The sequence below is a fragment of the Syngnathus acus genome, chromosome 9, assembly GCF_901709675.1.
Source record: "Syngnathus acus chromosome 9, fSynAcu1.2, whole genome shotgun sequence".
NCBI classification, from domain to species: Eukaryota; Metazoa; Chordata; class Actinopteri; order Syngnathiformes; family Syngnathidae; genus Syngnathus; species Syngnathus acus.
The window spans coordinates 7,925,223-7,942,467 of NC_051094.1; the positions used below are offsets into that span (position 1 = coordinate 7,925,223).

The 17,245-nt window shown below is 45.4% G+C and overlaps 3 protein-coding genes across 4 annotated transcripts; 1 reads left to right on the top strand and 2 right to left on the bottom strand.

Moving 5' to 3' along the window:
- Positions 1–61: 61 nt before the first annotated feature.
- fem1c (fem-1 homolog c) lies at positions 62–6,426 on the bottom strand. The gene is made up of 6 exons (XM_037259332.1): positions 5,151–6,426; positions 2,839–3,008; positions 2,565–2,753; positions 1,849–2,360; positions 1,571–1,747; positions 62–1,230 (listed from the first exon to the last, which is right to left on the bottom strand). Exons 1-6 carry the CDS (start codon positions 5,692–5,694, stop codon positions 966–968), a joined length of 1,857 nt encoding a protein of 618 aa, XP_037115227.1. The 5' UTR covers positions 5,695–6,426; the 3' UTR covers positions 62–965.
- Positions 6,427–6,979: 553 nt separating this feature from the next.
- On the bottom strand, positions 6,980–9,609 carry tmed7 (transmembrane p24 trafficking protein 7). Of its 2 annotated transcripts, none has more exons than XM_037259336.1 (4): positions 9,511–9,609; positions 9,038–9,250; positions 8,458–8,703; positions 6,980–8,237 (listed from the first exon to the last, which is right to left on the bottom strand). In XM_037259336.1, exons 2-4 carry the CDS (start codon positions 9,197–9,199, stop codon positions 8,001–8,003), a joined length of 645 nt encoding a protein of 214 aa, XP_037115231.1. In that variant the 5' UTR covers positions 9,200–9,250; positions 9,511–9,609; the 3' UTR covers positions 6,980–8,000. The 2 variants fall into 2 exon arrangements, with proteins under 2 accessions (XP_037115231.1, XP_037115232.1); XM_037259337.1 differs by lacking the exon at positions 9,511–9,609 and adding an exon at positions 9,321–9,497.
- A 700-nt stretch (positions 9,610–10,309) lies between these two features.
- LOC119127402 (RNA-binding protein MEX3B-like) lies at positions 10,310–16,971 on the top strand. The gene is made up of 5 exons (XM_037259330.1): positions 10,310–11,077; positions 12,270–12,508; positions 12,635–12,680; positions 13,781–14,472; positions 14,581–16,971. Exons 1-5 carry the CDS (start codon positions 10,501–10,503, stop codon positions 14,977–14,979), a joined length of 1,953 nt encoding a protein of 650 aa, XP_037115225.1. The 5' UTR covers positions 10,310–10,500; the 3' UTR covers positions 14,980–16,971.
- The last annotated feature ends 274 nt before the right edge of the window (positions 16,972–17,245 follow it).

Consider the following 17,245-nt stretch of genomic DNA (forward strand, 5'->3'; position numbering starts at 1 on the left):
GAAATTAAATCAACAATTTTGGATAGAGTTGCACACAATGACAAAAAAAGCAAAGACGTGGCCAAGTGCAACATAGGTTTATTGTCAAACTGATTCATTAAGATGCAATCAGGATTAACGTTGTATCCAATCTTAATCTCCGCTGTAAGTAAAGTGCTGATTCAGACCAAGTTGCCCCTGGGAGTCATCATACATTTTTTTTCCCCATTTCAAACTGTCCGGGGGAAGAAAAATTGGGGGATATCCACTGTGATATGAATTCCAACAAATGATGAAAAAGCCCTTTTTTTTCTTATCTCTGCCATTCAAAAGCTTCACGTCTAATTAAAAAAAAGCGAGAATGTGCAAACATGATCATTCGGAAAGCTTTAAGGTTGAGAAACGAAAAAACCAGCGGCGGCAGCCATCTTGGAACACTGCGGTCAAAAGATGGCCTTTTTGGGATCGGACAAAAGGGGAATCCCGACGGCAGTGATGAGGTAAACGCAAATGAGTTCTATGACACAGACGAGAGAATGAAAAACAGTCACTTCCCAACAGCCGAGCCTGTGCATAGAAGGAATTGAATAAAGCACTTATGGTGTTAGCGGACCCCGTAGCCAGCTTTGCCTTCTAAATGTAAAGCTTTTATTTTTTAAAATGGCTTCTGCTGTAGAATCCACACCAGCTTTGTAGAAATGAAAAATATAAACACGATTGAGAACGTTGTTGGCAACTATGATGGGACGAGGAAGAAAAATCAAAGACCTGAAAAGTCCCAGCAAAAAACAGCATCTTTTGTTTTCGTTGCATGGAGAAAAATCTCTCAAGTCTTCTGGGATAATAAATAGCATTTGTGTGAATATGCCAAGTTTTTTTCCTGGAGCAAAAAAAAAAAAAAAAAATAGTACAAATCCAAGTTGCTAATCCAATCTTGTTTATTCCATTGAGTTGGAGTTCAATTCGCCATTTTTGACTTCCAGTCATTATCTGTGGAGCAGCACGAAGGCCCCCAGTTTTTCCGGGATGTTCCCCTGGTAGTGGAGGCTGTGCTTGACGATGACGCGGGCGGCCAGGCACTGAAGCGTGGTGTGGTTGATGGGCTGGACGACATTGCGCGCCAGCTCCTTTTCGTCCAGGAGCTCACAGGCCGTCTGCTGGAAGGCGTTGGTGCTGTCAAAGTGAGCGCCGCCTGACACCAGCAGGTTCATGATGTCGGCGTGGCCGTTGGACGCGGCGATGTGGAGTGGGCTGGCGAGCCAGAGCGGTGGTGGGTGAAGGAAAAAACAGTGGCATCACACACTAGGCTCGAAAAACCTTTTCCTCCCCACCGTTGAGCAATTTTCAAGCACAATTGAAGTCAAAAACATTTGTATGACTAACTACAATCATAATATCAAAAGGCTCTCTCTAGTGGTATGCAGATGAATTACTGAATTAAAATGTTCAACTGTGCGTAATGTTACATCCAGTAGTTGTTTTTTTTTTTAAATTTATTAAATAAAGTATTACAATACGTTTGCATTAAATCATTAAAGTATGATTTTTAACTAAATAAAACAGATTGAAATTAAGTTCAGTTGAGACAAACCTGTTGTGGTCGTCATCTCGACTATCTACGTCGGCGCCGCACTCGAGCAGGATGGCGGTGACTGTGAGCGAGGGGAATTTGCAGACCGGGTAGCGGCCCACGCAGGTGGTGTTGCGGTCGGCGGCCAGATGGAGCGGGCTGAAGCCGTTCTTGCCACGTGGCTGCAGCTTCAAAAACCTGATTGATTGGATAGGAAGAGGTAAGAAAAATATTTTAAAAACTGTTTTTTGTGGTAGATTGTCCATCCATTTTCTCTCGCAGACAATGAGTCTCTGTACCTATAGATGGTCTCCTTCTTAAAGTGGTCCTGCTCCGTGGTGCACGGCACTTTCTCCAACAGACAGATGAGATGCAGAATGATAGACAGCGCCTTGCTGAGCTGGGCAGGATCCAGCGGCAGCGAGCGCCTCTGGCCGACGGCGCGTTCAATCTCCAGCACGCTTTTGGACAGGATGCCCATCAGGTCTTTGAAGGAGACAGACGTGCCCAAGAGGCCCTTAGCGCGGTCCTGCAGCATGAAGGAGAAGAGCTCGGCGAACGACAGCAGGCTGGACGCTGTCATGGGGCTCAGGGGGTCCAGATTGCTCTGCTGCATGTCCAAGGCGTACTTCCACAAGTTGATACAGCGCTCAAAGTTGCCCGAGTCGGCGTACACGGCACCGCGGTACCGGATGTAGTAGGACGTGTCCGGGTGTTGCGGGCCCAGAATTCGCTCGCGGATGAGCAAGGCCTGCATGCGCATCTCGTCCGGGTCGGATATGAGCCCGTCCAGTTCCTCCGCGTTTGTCACCTGTGAAATGGAAATACGAGCTATTCAGAGTTGATCATTTTCGGAGTCTTAATAGAAATAAACGAACTGGAGGGGCGGGACCAAAGCTTTCCTTTCAATCAATGCAATTTGCAAAATTTGATGACTCGTCACAAAATACTAAACTCGAATAGCTCCACGTGATAAGACTCCTCACTGTTGCGAAAGACCGTTTTAAAGACTCACCTCACGGGCATAGTCGTAAGCCATGATCCGCTGCTTGGGTTCGGGTTTATGGACCACGCAGTTGCTGTCTATGTATCTAAAATCCATGGCTTTTTTCCAGTATTTCAAAGCTCCCAGCAGGTCTCTCTTTTTATCCACAAAGGTGGCCCCCAGGAGCTCCAGTGCGTCGATGCGCTCCTTGTGGCTCGTCTAAGCAAGAGCGGAGAGTCAAATGTTTGTTTTTTGAAGTGGTAACGAAGGCAAGAACTACAAAGTCTTGGTTGGAGGGCCTCACCTGCTTGTGCGCAGTTAGGTAGTCAACAATGTTGGTGTGGCCCGTGACGCTGGCGGACAGCAGCGGCGTCATGCCGTAACCGTCCTGCTCCATGGACGCCCGGTACTGCAGCAACAGCCGCATAATCTCCAGACTGCCCGACTCGGCGCAGTCGTGAAGCGCAGTGTTACCTGAGAGAAGAACCCCAAAACAAAAAACGGTTGACCATTTGGTAGTGCTTAAAAATCCGAGGAGCACGAATAAAAATTGACATAAATAAATGGAGTGCCTTTCTCCCAATCGTGGTCTATTTCCGCATTGAATATGAATATGCTTCTTGTTCACAAGATGTGTCATGGCGGGAAATTCTCACCCCAACAGGAACTGGCAGAATTACTAGCTTTAACCTTACACAGCGAGCCAGGTTTGCTTTTACATGGTAACCAGGTCGCGTCAACAGGTAAAACCTGGTGAGCCAGAGATTTAACACCGTGTGTTATTCTGAGCAAGTAGCAACACTGAGTGCCATCCTCATATTCAAATGGGCGCTTGAATAAATTATGCCACAGGGCATGATGTACTCACTTTTTTTCGGTACTTATTTTGCCTTGTTTTGCTCTGCAGTCGGTCTTGTTCTCAATTGCCTTTTTGTTAAATGATGGTTAATAGATATGACATTTTGTTAAAAATAAAAAATATATATTTGTTATTCAGTGTTTTATAAATATATATTTGGTTCCCGTATTAGGGCAGGGGTGGGCAAATCATTTTCCAAAGGCCCCACGTGAGTAAATGGAACAGTTGCTTCCAGCAGAAATACTATCAAATTCCCTGCTTAGATTTGACCCACATGCCAAAGGACCATTTAAGGTATTTTAGGACATCTCAGAATAAGAAAAAAAAAAAAAGATTAAAAAGGGGTGGGGAGGGTATGTGATGTAACTTGTGTCCAGTGGACTGACTACAACAATAATGTTGTTCAAGAGATGGCCGACTTTGAGCGAGTGCATTTGAGGATTAATGTCAACAAGCTTGTACCCGATTTAGGAGCTAGGGATGGTCTTGATTAAAGCAATGTCTGTGTGGTTAGTAGTGACCCCACCTCTTGAGGCCAACCCGATCTTGGGATGGATTGAGAAAGCCGGCATTCCGGCTTCAGAAGGGAGGACCAGTTCTTCCCGATAGTGTGCCGAGTCTTAAATAGTTAGCCACGTATTCATAAATCAAGTTACCGCTGTGGTTGCGTGCGATCTCGGTTTTCTTTAGGCAGGATTATACGAAAATATCGTCCCTAACGATTTATTAACATCACAATAGATTTTTTCCCCTCAAATATTGGTGTCATTTTTGTTTATCCAAACTTTGACAATTTCCAGGACGAGAGTAGACGTATGAAGTTCTTTAAGACACGCCCAGACTTGAAGTTGACATAGTTTTGAGTCAGCCTTGAATGTGAGTCATGCAATTGCTTTTCCTGGTGTTGTATTTGTTGTTCCAGACTGCTACACCTGCATAATAGCAAAAGGTGCATACGTGAACAATTGTTTGTCAATGTGCCCTGAAATTGGCAGGCGACCAGTATAGGCTACACCCCGCTTCTCGCCCAAAGTCAGCCGGGCTAAGCTCCAGCTTACACGCCACTTCAATGGAGGATAAGCGCTACAGAAAAAGGATGGCTGCATTGGGTTTTTCATGTCATTGTGCAGTTGTGGTTTGCAGAGTAGAATGGCACTGCTAAATGAGGTAGCTCAAAAATATTGCCAACACGAGTGCAGTCGGGTTGTCTCATTATGCGTCCATTAATCATCATACGACCCGAGTGTTAACAGACAGAAAATGTGCCTATCACCTCACAGAAGCACTTCTTTTTTTTCCAGCCTTCCTCTACACAATCTTTTTAATACAGCACACTGAGTAATTGTTCCTGGTATTGAGATTTGCCCATCCGTAGTAGTACGAGATGGACATTGGACTATTAATTGATTGTATATCAATTAATTGATGAATGTTACATACAATAAGTATATTTCTAATCACAATATTGTACAGGGCATTGTTTGCGAGCTTCTACTCATCCTGCACAAGGAGGCACGCACGATTACTGCCATACTTACCTTTTTAATCACCCTGTTTGATATTCATGGTCTCATAAATAAAATTTTTCAGTGCATTGTTTAACATTTATGATCTTAATGTGTTCGTGAGTTTTTATAACGCTTGCAAATTTGTCCCTAAACTGAGGACCCCTTTATTATGGTACTTTTCTTTGGTTTGGTTTGTGTGCTTCTCCTCATCGGCATTGAAAAACACGCTCAGTTACCGGCGCGGCTTACCTTTAACACTCTTCCTATTGACGTCGGCGCCTCTTTCCAGCAGGTACTGCGCTATCTCCTTGTGTCCCTTGTAGCAGGATATCATAAGGCAAGTGTGCCCGTGCCTGTTGGCCACCTCCAGGTCGGCCTTGTGCTCTACCAAGTACTTGACGATGTCCAAGTGGCCGTCGAAGCAAGCCGCCCGCAGCGGGGTCGAATTGGTCAGCGTCGTACTGTTGACGGAGGCACCGTGGCCGAGCAGCGACTGCACCACCTTCAGGTGGCCGGCGGCCGATGCGGCCCAGAGCGGCGGGGCACCCTCGATGGTCTCTCCGTCGAAGTTGACCGAGCCACCGACCTCAACGGGCGCCCGGCAACATTCGAGCAGGTACTCCACCAGGTCCAGGTGACCATAGCGGGAGGCCATGAGGAGCGGCGTGGCGCCGTTTGTCTTCTCGCCCATTAACTTGGTCACTTCGCGTACATCTTTGTTCTCCAGGATCTTTTCGAGTAAGCGGAGCTTCCCGTCTCTGGCCGCGTTGAACACCGCCGTCTTTAAATCCATGTTTGGGGTCGAAACTCTTACGGACGAGAACGAAGAGGAGGGAGGATCCCCGGGGATCCCCGGCAAAGTTAAGTGGTAGAAGCGAGTCGCAGGGGAGCCCTTTTGTTTACGGTTCGACTCGCCGTAACTGCTTGATCGTGTTTCCCTGCTTTAGAAGCCTAACGTTGGGGGATAACCCACCTGGAACTTAAAAGTCCACAGCTCTATTTTTAACTCTTTGTCAGGGATCGACCAACTTCCTCCAACTAGCCAGCTAGCCCGATTAGCTTGGCCTAGCCTTTCTCCGGCTCCTTTCGTGGTATCTCGCTCGAACACTCACCCTGAGAAATACCTCCGCCACCTGGAAGCACGGGCTCCTTTCGAGTTACTTCCCATTCGTGTCATAGTCCCGAAACATTACTCATGTGACGTCGAATACGGAATTTCCCCGAGGGCCAGGAACGGAGGAAAGGGAAAATCCTCCACCAGCGCCACAACAGCCTCCTAATTTAACCTTTGAGATGCAATGTCGACGTCATCCGCTGACTTAGTCGACGAAACCAAAACAAGCTGGCCGATAAGTAAGAAAAACCAAAATTGTCGTGAGTGACCCGCGAGGAGCTGGACAATGATCCCAGCACCGAGAAAAAGGGGGTTGACGACGGTGAGGTAAACAGGGGAGGGCGGCTGTCCACCCACGTCTCCACCAAGTGATCACGACTCGGGTTGTGCCGAATAGCAGAGCAGAAACCAGCGCTCCCCCTTTTCTCCCCTTCGTCAGGTGATTGACGTGCCGTGCGTCCAATTGCAGCGTGGCAAACATACCGGACGTAAGCCAATAGCGAAACAACAAATACTACGTACGGAAATAATTGAATAAAGTGTTCCGATTAAAAAGACAAAAAACAAATCGTCGTTTAATCAGTTTATGCTTGTTTTCTACCCACTGGAACAAAACTTACATCACTGGCTTTTGTGGAATGATGTGGTGAATGTGATTATTTCGCTCTCTACAGGAATAAGGAAGCATAGCAAGGGAAATATTGTAGACTGGGTCTTCAGGTTCCGACTTACGACATCTTTAGGTAACGAATTACGTCTTAACCAAGTTAACAGCAAATTTGAATCAGATGCTTCAATTTGATCGAAACCTATTTTCGACACCGATTTAAAAAACAAAAAGCCAACTTCTCCCCCCAGCACATTTGGATGATTTGATGAATAAGAGTTTACACAATACGGATTTGACCAAGCATTGTAATTTAAATTACAAAAAGAGGTCTGAGTGGAAAGAAAACCACACCCGCGCATTTGAACGGAGAGTTTATTCAGTCATTACAATAACTTAACACATCCCCAGAGTGCCCACAAAACAGGTTTTTTCTTGAACGGGGGAAAAAAAACTCATCAATGCACATATGCAGTGATATTGTAAAACCAACAACAGGAAGGTTATGAGTTCCTATTGAAAGGAGGACTGCATCATACAGAGGACTAACTATATGTTTTGTTATAGGTTTCAAAGACTAATACATGGGCTGTATTTTGTAAATCATTGTTTAAATTTGACTACAACAGATCAAAAAAAGAGGTGCAGACTTTTACTCTAAAGCTTCCTTTGAACAGGCACACAATTTGGTGATACGTTTCGACATGCATTACAAATTGACTTGAGACGGGGGGGACTCGCATCATTTTATATTGTTTCCTCCTGAAAGTATGCCAATTGTGACTAAGTAGCTCTACTGAAGCTTTACAAGTAGTTTATAATTGTTACCAGCAAAGACAGATCATGTAACAGCAACCGATACAAATGTAACTCTGCACAAAAGCGCTGGAATCACATCTGAGTAAGATCCAAGGATTAGGCATTAAAGTTGAAGCTGTGACTTCTTTTTATGCATGAAGATTTGCAGATTTATAGTCTGAGAAAAATAACAGATTTTGGGCTCAAGCGTCCGTGTGCGTTAGTGCTGCTGGCATGACTTGAATCCTCCCTTTTTTTTAGTCCCCAGGCAGTTTAACTAAAAATGGCTGACAAAGAGGACAACATTAAAAGAGGAACAAAAAAACCCAAATGATTTCAAATACTGAAAGGGCTATCGCCAACTATGTTCAGTAGTAGAAGATTTTTAAAAGCACAATCATTGTTGTGTACGCCCCTCCCCCAATCAAATCTCGCTGTATACGACTAATTTGCATACAGTGTCTTTAAACAGCAGCTGAAATAAGTGTGAAGTGATTCAAATATCTCTGCTGTTAGAAGTCGCTCTATGAAAACAAGCCAAAAATGAACAAAAACAAACAAAAAAGGACATCAGGCCGGGTTACGACCCCACGCGGGTGGTGGTGGTCTTCTTGTCCGAGAAGAAGCTCCGGAGGAGGACCACTTGACTGATGCTGACAACCAGCAGGACCAAGGCCTCACCGATGGACCAAAAGGCCACACGCGTGTTCAGATCTTCGGCGCGGCTGCGTCCCTGTGCCTCACGGAGACGGAAGTGCGTCTGGTAGTCGATGACTGACTTGAGGGCTTCGTGGATGGACACGCAGGCTGACTCCAACTGAAAGAGCCAGATGGGAGATTTCAGGTGGGAAGCGCACACGATATGGTGGCGCAACACATACGGGTCACAGGTCGTCGTGGGTCGTCAAAGGTTGATGTGTTACTTAATGAAGGGTGTATCATGCCTCTTTCCCAGTCCGCTGAGAGCTCCAGCTCACCCAGCACCCAAACAAAGACAAGCGCTATAGACAACTGATGGATGATTATCGTCAACTCACATGGGTGAGGGCGGTGGCCCTGTTCTCGTTCGGGAAGAGCGGTGGGTCGTCCCCGACCTGGAAGTCGAAGTAGACCGTCTTGTGCGTGAACGTGGAGAACTCGTTGCTGAAGCAAAATTTGTATGTGCCGTCCTTGGCGGCGGTGAAGGTGAAGCTGTCGTACTGCTTCTTCATCTCCTTGTAGAGCGTTACGCCGTCCGGATCTTCCAGGCGGCAGTCCACGTCATAATGGCCGCCAGTCACCACCTGGGAGAATGCACAATTTATATACTTATTTAAAAAAAAGTTAGCTGACACACAATTAGAGGCAGTTTGAATTAGGGTGGTGGTGGTGGAGATGCATGCATGGATTGACAGTCAGAAAAGCAGCAAAGAAGTAACATCATTCTTTTTAGTTGACATTGTTTGCATCACTTATATGCATTGCCGGTCCATTTTTTGCAATTAAAAAAAAATCATTGCTAGACTGCCTGAGGGCTCATATTTTTCTCGTACGTAGCCAGAGCAAGAATGCAGCTCCGTCGTAAACCATAGGCCAACTGTTTGTAAAGGCAGCCGCGATACAAACGTGCCTACACACCTGAAATTCCAGCGTACACTTGGTTCCGGTGGTGATGTCCTCGTAGAAGCACTGTTTGGCGTTGTCGGGCAGTTCGAACGTGAGCTCGGAGCCCAGCGCCCAAGCGCACAGGAGGAGCTGGGCCCACAGCACCTGCAACATTACTCGCAACGAGCCGTACATGCTCTTTTAAAGGCCTAGAACCCAAGTCGAGTGAAATTCGGTGCGAGTGGCCTGTGGGAAAGAAAATAGATCATACGTCAAAAAGCAGGAAATGACCCCAAAATGTAGAAAAAATGCATACCCGGATCTGATCGTTAGCGGCGAGTTAGCTCAATGCTAACAGACGAGTTGTCTGGCCTGGTGTCATAGAAACGGGCAAGCGTATGGACCCGAGCACATCGTACATACAACGCGATTGTCTGTACGCACTTATATTTCGACATACAAAACTAAAACCTCCTACTTTGTTTCTATCGGCCTTATTCACTCACCTCAGTATCTCACCCGGATACGACTAATTCTAGGAAACGTTATTACAAGTCGGACCTACCCAATTGGCTCTCGTTTGCTAAAAGCCCGCCTTTGCCTCTCTCTCATTGGTTAGAATGAATTAGAGCGGTGTCTCCGTTTTATGACGTTTTTTGACGCCTACGCTCCGACGTGGCCGGTATATCAACCACCATTGACCAACAGTGACATTTCTTATATGACCTTAAAATTGACTTTCAGTAGATTTTCCAGGTGTTTGTGAATTGTTGGTTTACTTTGAGGACCACTTATTACTTTTACTCTTTTTGAAGGCTTGTTACTTTTTTGACCTACCACAGATGTCGACACATCGTGAAAACCGAAATAACTAAAGAGATGTAAAGTTTAAAATACACACACACACACACAAACAAACAACTGTGATGGCAGCAACATGGAGAAATGTAAACCACAGAATATTATGGTTTGGAGAAGCAAGATATTCCCCATCAATGGTATTATTTAGAAGTAGTGATTAATATTAGTGGAAATGACACATATTAAGCAAGGTGCATTAGTCCCGTTATTTTTATGTGGTGGTTAATTTAGCAGCATTTTTTTATACTCAGTTTGTTAGCTAAACTAGGGGAATATTTTAATACAAGTCTGTGCTTTTTACTTCTACCCAAGTGCATAATGGAATTAGTGCTTAGACAATTTCCAGTCATTTCACGCAATTGTACTTATTTACAGCGTTGTGGGTGTGACCTGAAGTGTCTGAGTTGAGGTGGTAACGGCGCACCGATTGACCCAGTATCTAACTCTCGCGAGAGCAAAACCCAGCGAGATTAACGTGCTAGTGGGGAAGCTGGCGAGACAAAACAAAAGGCACACATTACAGTACACACATTTCAACCACCTGGCGCTGGTCGCTTGTTATTTGCATCTTGTTTGTTTGTTTGTTTGTTTTCCCCCTACCCCCGATTCAATATTTTTGAATATATTGTTTAAGCATGCCGAGCAGCACGTCTTTGCTGGAGGCGGAGGAGGGAGAATCCGAGGTCCCGCCGCCGCCGCTAGCGCACGCTTTCGCCGGTATGGGCCTCGACGAGCACCTCGGCAACCAAAGCCAGGCGGCAGCCGAGCAATCGGATGAAAGTTCAGCCTTGTACCACCACCACCAGCAGCAGCTCATCCCGGCGTCCCACTTTAACCTCCTCGGTACGGTCCTCGACTTGAAGCCACTGCAGCATCGTGCACCTTCGGGAGACGAAGGGAACGTCACGCCCGAGGACGAAGACCCACAAGTTTCAGCCACGTCGGGGAGCCCGTTGCTATCGCAGGCCCACCAATACCATTCTTCGGTTCCGGGCGGCCCCACGATGCCGTCCGCTTTGGATCAAGTCGAGACGGTGTTGTTATACAACGGAGACGAGCGGGGGGACGACGCTGGCGTGTACTGCGGAGAGCCGGGTGGCGGTTGCTTCGAGGCCGAGGCGTCGCTCCTGGCTCGCCGGAAAAGTGTCAACACGACTGAATGCGTGGCCGTGCCCAGTTCCGAGCACGTTGCGGAGATCGTGGGCCGACAAGGTGAGTCTTTGTCGAAGACGTTAGAAAGGGCTAAACGTGCTTAAACGGAACACTTATTTTGAGAAAACGAGCCATGCCATGCTGGGGAACGGGCCGTGTTTGTGCTAACTTTTAGCTCATAACTTATTGTTGTAACTAGCTTGTTACAACACCGATTATTAGTGCCTTTATTTGAATTAAAGTTGTTTTCATCATCGTAGACAAATGGCCAACAATCCAATGCATCTATAACTTAGTTCTCGAACTTAACACGTTTTGTGTTCTGCTTTTTTCCTTGACATTCATGTTCGCTGGAGTGCGACTAGCCTAGTTAGCTTTGGTTCAAAGTGGGTCAAGCCAGTGCCGCCCGTCTCGAACCAAGTTGGACTAAAAACTTGGAGCGAATGTTTTTAATGAACCAACAGACACTTCCATTCGAGTCGCCGTTTCATTCCCCGGCATGTGTGTCTTTTCCACATGATTTTATCTCTATGTCGTGTGCTTTCTTTTGTCTTCGAAGACCGCAAGTTGCTTTGCCACATCAGCCCTATTTGTAGTTTTTCATTGTAGTTCTTCGTGGGCAGAACTACGATTTCCCCCACGTTCAGCTCAACATAAAACACACGTATTTGTGAACATATAGCCTCGTTCTACGTTTGTCTTTTGGTTTGCTTTGTGTTGAGTTTTGCACATGATTAAATAAAGGGCTGTGTTGGAGCTCCTGTCGATGGGGGAGGGTGCATACTGTTAACACAACAACAGGAAATGGCTGGACTCAAGCACAGCTTGAAAGGAATATTTAATCTACTTGAAATGGCATTAGTGGTTGAGAGCTTTAACTTGCATTATGACTTATGAACATAAAGGCAATATTAAGGGACGGAGCGACCGTATCGCTCTAACTCAGTGCTTCTGAAAAAAATTAACACCAAATACAGTAGTGTTGGCCAACATTAGTGCTGCAATTAAAACAAAAAAAAGGTCTTTGTATTTCAATAAATGTATTGCGCATAAAGAGACATGAATGAAAGGGGCCTCAAAATATTTCAACTCTTTTGAAATATTACATGCATGGAAAAAAATCTCACTCTAAAGTCGACAACCATTTTTGTGAGATTCTGACCCAATATTTGGCCACTTCCATGTTTACCACACTAACTTAATTTATTGCACTTGGCATTATTCAAACCCATTTTTCCTTTCTTCCACTAAGGTTGTAAGATCAAAGCGCTCCGAGCCAAGACCAACACGTATATCAAGACGCCGGTGAGGGGCGAGCAGCCAGTTTTTGTTGTGACCGGACGCAAGGAGGACGTATGCATGGCCAAGCGGGAGATTTTGTCAGCCGCTGAGCACTTCTCCCTCATCCGGGCATCGCGGAACAAAGCAGGCTCTCTGTCTGTGGCGTCTGGCCCGGGGATCCCGGCTCTGCCCGGGCAGACCACCATTCAGGTAGTGGGGTTATAGTGTGGATTGGATATTAGTTCAGCAATTCAAATAGGGAATCGCTGTTCTTCATTTAGGTCCATTTGAATTGTTCAATGTATCCAATAAAATGTCTTATTTATTCGTCTGCAGGTGCGGGTGCCATATCGTGTCGTAGGACTGGTTGTGGGTCCAAAAGGTGTGTTCTTCTGCTATTTTTTCTTTTTTCTTTACTCAACTCCCATGATTTCTTGCGGGGGGACATGTTGAAATGTATTTACTTGTTTTCACGTTGCGAGCTGCAGTAATATTCCTCGTTATATTGTTTATATGGCACATGAACACATCACCCCCCCCCCCCCAAGAGTGCTTTGCTTTTTATTTGGCTATTTCTTTTGTAATGCCACCTCTGAGGGGTGATGGTTAAGAGGTAAAGTGTGATAACCATGGACCCAAAAATCTAACTTATTGCAACGTGGGAACATGATTAACAACAATTATGATTAACAACAATTAAGTTTGCAGTCAATCATACGTGGCATATTTCACTCTTTGTGTTTTCAATGGTCGAGTATTAGTTTTCTTTTAATCTTTATTGTACTGTGACAAGTGTTTGTTTCTGGGAGACAATTCTTTCTTTCTTATGAAAGAAGTCTGCAATTGTTCTCTAAATGCCACAAGGTGTCAGCAAAGCACTTAAACACAGACTGGTATTTCCCTCAGTCTGTAACGCAAAGAATACCACAGCCTCTTTCCGAGGAATCACAGAATCTTCAAATTTCCACTTCAGTACTTTTTTTTTTTTTTTTGCCCAGAGTTGTTCACTTCGTGCCCGGTTGACATTATTGCCCTGGTGTCAGGTGGCCTGCAGTGATTCGTGCTTTTCTCTCAACTGTGTGCTGTCTAAACACGCTTGAGGCTAACGCTCCCATGGGGCCTCCGGAAGGCTTCATGAGTCAATATTAAGCGTTTCCCATCACTTATTGATTGTCAAGCAGTCGTGACCTCATAAATACAAACTGGAATTATGAGTTGTTTTTCAAGACTGCCTTAAGGAAAGATTGCCGACACTGAAGTTCGACTTCGACTCATTCTGTCAAGCTTACACAATCAGGTCAAGCTGCAGTGATAATCGAAGTTGAATGTCTTCTATGGACCCCGTACTGTGGGTCCAAGTAACCAATTCCAATTTAATCAGATTTTGTAAATTTGGGCACTTATAAATCAAGTTACCACCGTAATTCTGAGTCCATTATCCATGCCGTGTCTCCCCTTCAAAGTGAGTAATTTGTGCTGCAGGGGCAACAATCAAGCGTATCCAGCAGCAGACGCACACCTACATCGTGACACCGAGTCGCGACAAGGAGCCGGTGTTCGAGGTGACTGGCATGCCGGAGAACGTGGACCGCGCCCGCGAGGAGATAGAGGCGCACATCGCCCTTCGCACGGGCACCTGCGGCAGTGGGGTGGAGGCGCCCGGCGCTGACAACAACGACTTCCAGTTCAACGGCACGGACGTCAGCTTTGACAACAACGGCGAAGCCGGGTGGCTCGGCCCTGGGGGCCTCCTCCCGGCGAACCAGAGCGGCGGCGCTCAGCGGGCCAACACGGGCGGCGGTGTCCGCATGTCTTCCACCTATCGCAACGACAGCTCCAGCTCCCTGGGCAGTGGCTCCAGCTCCACCGACTCCTTCTATGGAGGAGGGGGCGGCGGCACCAACTGCATGGGCGACTTCAGCCCCACCTGCTCGTTCAATGCCAATTCCAACAACAATAATAACAGCAGCAATGACAACCCGGGGGCCTCCAGCTTCTGGTTTGGAGATGGCCTACCCCCAGTGGGTTCAGAGGAGCCCATCACAGTGGCGGGCGCTAGCTCCTCGTCAGGATTCGAACCCCTGACCGTCTCCACTAGCGGCGCGCCTCAGCACATCTGGAGCCCCTTCGTGGACCACCAAAGCCTCCAGGGCTTCGACGCAAGGTCTGCTCAGGTAGGTGGTAGGTTTGAATTCATGTTTAGATGAATTGCGTTTGGAAGACCCGCAGAGCCCTGACCGCCACCATTTTTCTGTTTGACCATATGTCGTTGATATTTCCAGACAAGTCAACCCGGGACGCCCCGTCTCTCGCCCACCTTCCCGGCTGAAGCGCTAGAGCACCCCCAGGCATTGCACGTGCTCCACGCCCCCTTTAGCAGCGCTCACCGCCCGCCCTCCTACTGCTCAGCCTTCTCCTCCTCCTCCGGCGACAGCTCGTCTTCGTCGCCGCCCGAACCTTCCCTAGCCTATGGCGCGGGGGCCTCGGCAGGGCCGGGGCGCCGCCCGGGCCCCGACGTGTGCATCCGCTGCCTGGATGGCCGGGCCGTGGCTGCGCTGGTCCCCTGTGGCCACAACCTCTTCTGCGTCAAGTGCGCCACCCAAATCTGCCAGTGTCCTGACGCCGCCTGCCCCGTGTGCCTGTCACCTGTCACTCGGGCCCTTCGGCTGCGCAACATGTGACTGGCGGATCGCCAAATCCTCAAATGTAGCAACCAGAAAACGTTTCAAACGTTTTAGCCACTTTTTGATCCTTTTTTATTTTTTGATTTGCAGCAGTCTCTTGTGACTGCCGTCCTCCGGAGTGAGCAAGTGAGCATGTTTACAAACGGCAGGACCCCCGGCTTGTTTCGTATTAACCAGTCGTATTATACACTCACGCATTACATACTACAGCGGCATGAAAAGCCGCCTTTTATTCTCTCTTTCTAAACACTCCACAGGGCGTCAATTCGTTACCTTAGCAGTGCTACTCTTTTTATTTCCCAGTTTGCAGAAGTCACTACACCAGGATCAAATCGTTTACGGTTCAATCTCGTGCCTGAAATTAAGTTATAAACAAAAAATATACATATGACAAAAAAAGCTGACAAAAATGACTTTGAAAAGCGTGGCCTTTTGTGTTTAGACTGATGTAATGTACACATCGGGGTTCCAAGTCTTACAAATGATTTTTTTGCTTCCTCATCCTTTTTTTGAGCATACTTAATACTAACATTCCTTTCACAAAACCTGCTGTAAATCTAGGAACAACTCGTTGAATGTTGTCCAGTGTTGACATTTTCTTTTATTAAACGTACGACTTTCATTTCCTCGTCCTGCCGCCGGGCCTATGCAAGAGTCCGCCTGGGTTGGGACAACCAGGACGAGGAAATTTAATGAGGGACTTGACGGTACTTTTTGTTGGGACTCAGGGGAGGTTTTTTTTTTTCCCCCCCGCCATTCCTCATGCCCCAAAAATGAAATCATCTCAGTTAATTTTTCGAGCTAATGAACTGTTGTCGGGATGTTTTTGAGGGGGAAGCGCCTGGAATGTAAACACTCCACAACTAAATTAAGTTTTTTTTGGTTGTATTATTTGGGATTGAACTCAAGTTTGAGTCATTCTTTGCTTGAAAACTAAGACACCCAAGATAATACCCTCCAGGTTCTTTTCCCTCTAATCAATATCCGTCCTTTGTTGGTGTTTTTTTTTTTTTTTTTTTTGGGTGGGGGTGAATGCAATATACACGGTCAACCCTCAGCTTATTGTATTATATTGTTAAGGACTGAGAACTGAGATATACAGAAGTTATTTTTATTTTGTTACATTTCATATTCTATATATATATATATATAAATATATATATCTGGAAAAAGTAACTATATTCCGATGTTTACAATAAGATTTTAATTTTTAAATTTTTCTTTGCGCGGGCGATAAACACGAATGAATTTGCTATGCTTTATCCACTTTGTAGTTAGATTATTGGAACGCCGCCACTGGAACTATGGAATGTGCATACACAAGCATGTCTGCGTTTAATAAAAAAATAAAATGTAAGATAGTAAAAAAATAGTAAAGTGAAATTAAACCGCTGAATATAAGAACTGCCTGTTAATACGTATTCAAGAAAGTGTACATTTTTTTTAGTAGCCGTTTTTGTGCTAATTTTACTACTTGATGTATATGTAGGGAGCAAGTCTTATGGCATATATATAGATATAAAAATTAATACAAAATGGGGCAGAGTCAGGCGTTAAAAAAAAGCAAGACTATATTTTATAAATGGGCCTTTTAAGTTATTGCGGCCTAAGCACTGATGTTGTTATATTTGCTGTAAAGAGAATTTTAAGAGTTTTATTTTTCTGATATTAAAGTTACTTAATAAAGATGGTTTCATTTTAAGCCACATTGAGTCTCTTGTTTGTATCACTTATGACTTGATTTATTCATGTAAAAGTGAGTTTAAATGTGGGATCATTGACATCAGCATGCACTACAAAGATTATATTTTTTTCTATTTACAAACACCTGATTAAAAAACAATACATCCAACTAACCACAACAGGAACATCTGTTGGTGAAAAGGTGGGAAAACAAAATGGTGTCTTTAGTGTTCCAACAACTAAGTCGAAGTAAAGTGCTAGAACATAAAACAGTTCATAAAAAAAAAAAAGGGTAAAAAAAGAAAATGCTAACAAAATGTATCAAAACTGCTGGGAAATGTAGATTTACTGCTAGTATTTTGTGATCTGATACAAGAGGATCTGTCACTGGCCACAACATGAGGTACACAATCTAATGAGACGTTTAACTCTACGACAACTATTGCTTCATCAAAAGTTTCATAACACCACCTTCAGTTTCTTGTAAATTATTATTTCAAAAATAAATGTCACCTTTTGTCAAAATTCTGACTTACCGTAATTTTCGGACTATAAGTCGCACCGGAGTATAAGTCGCACC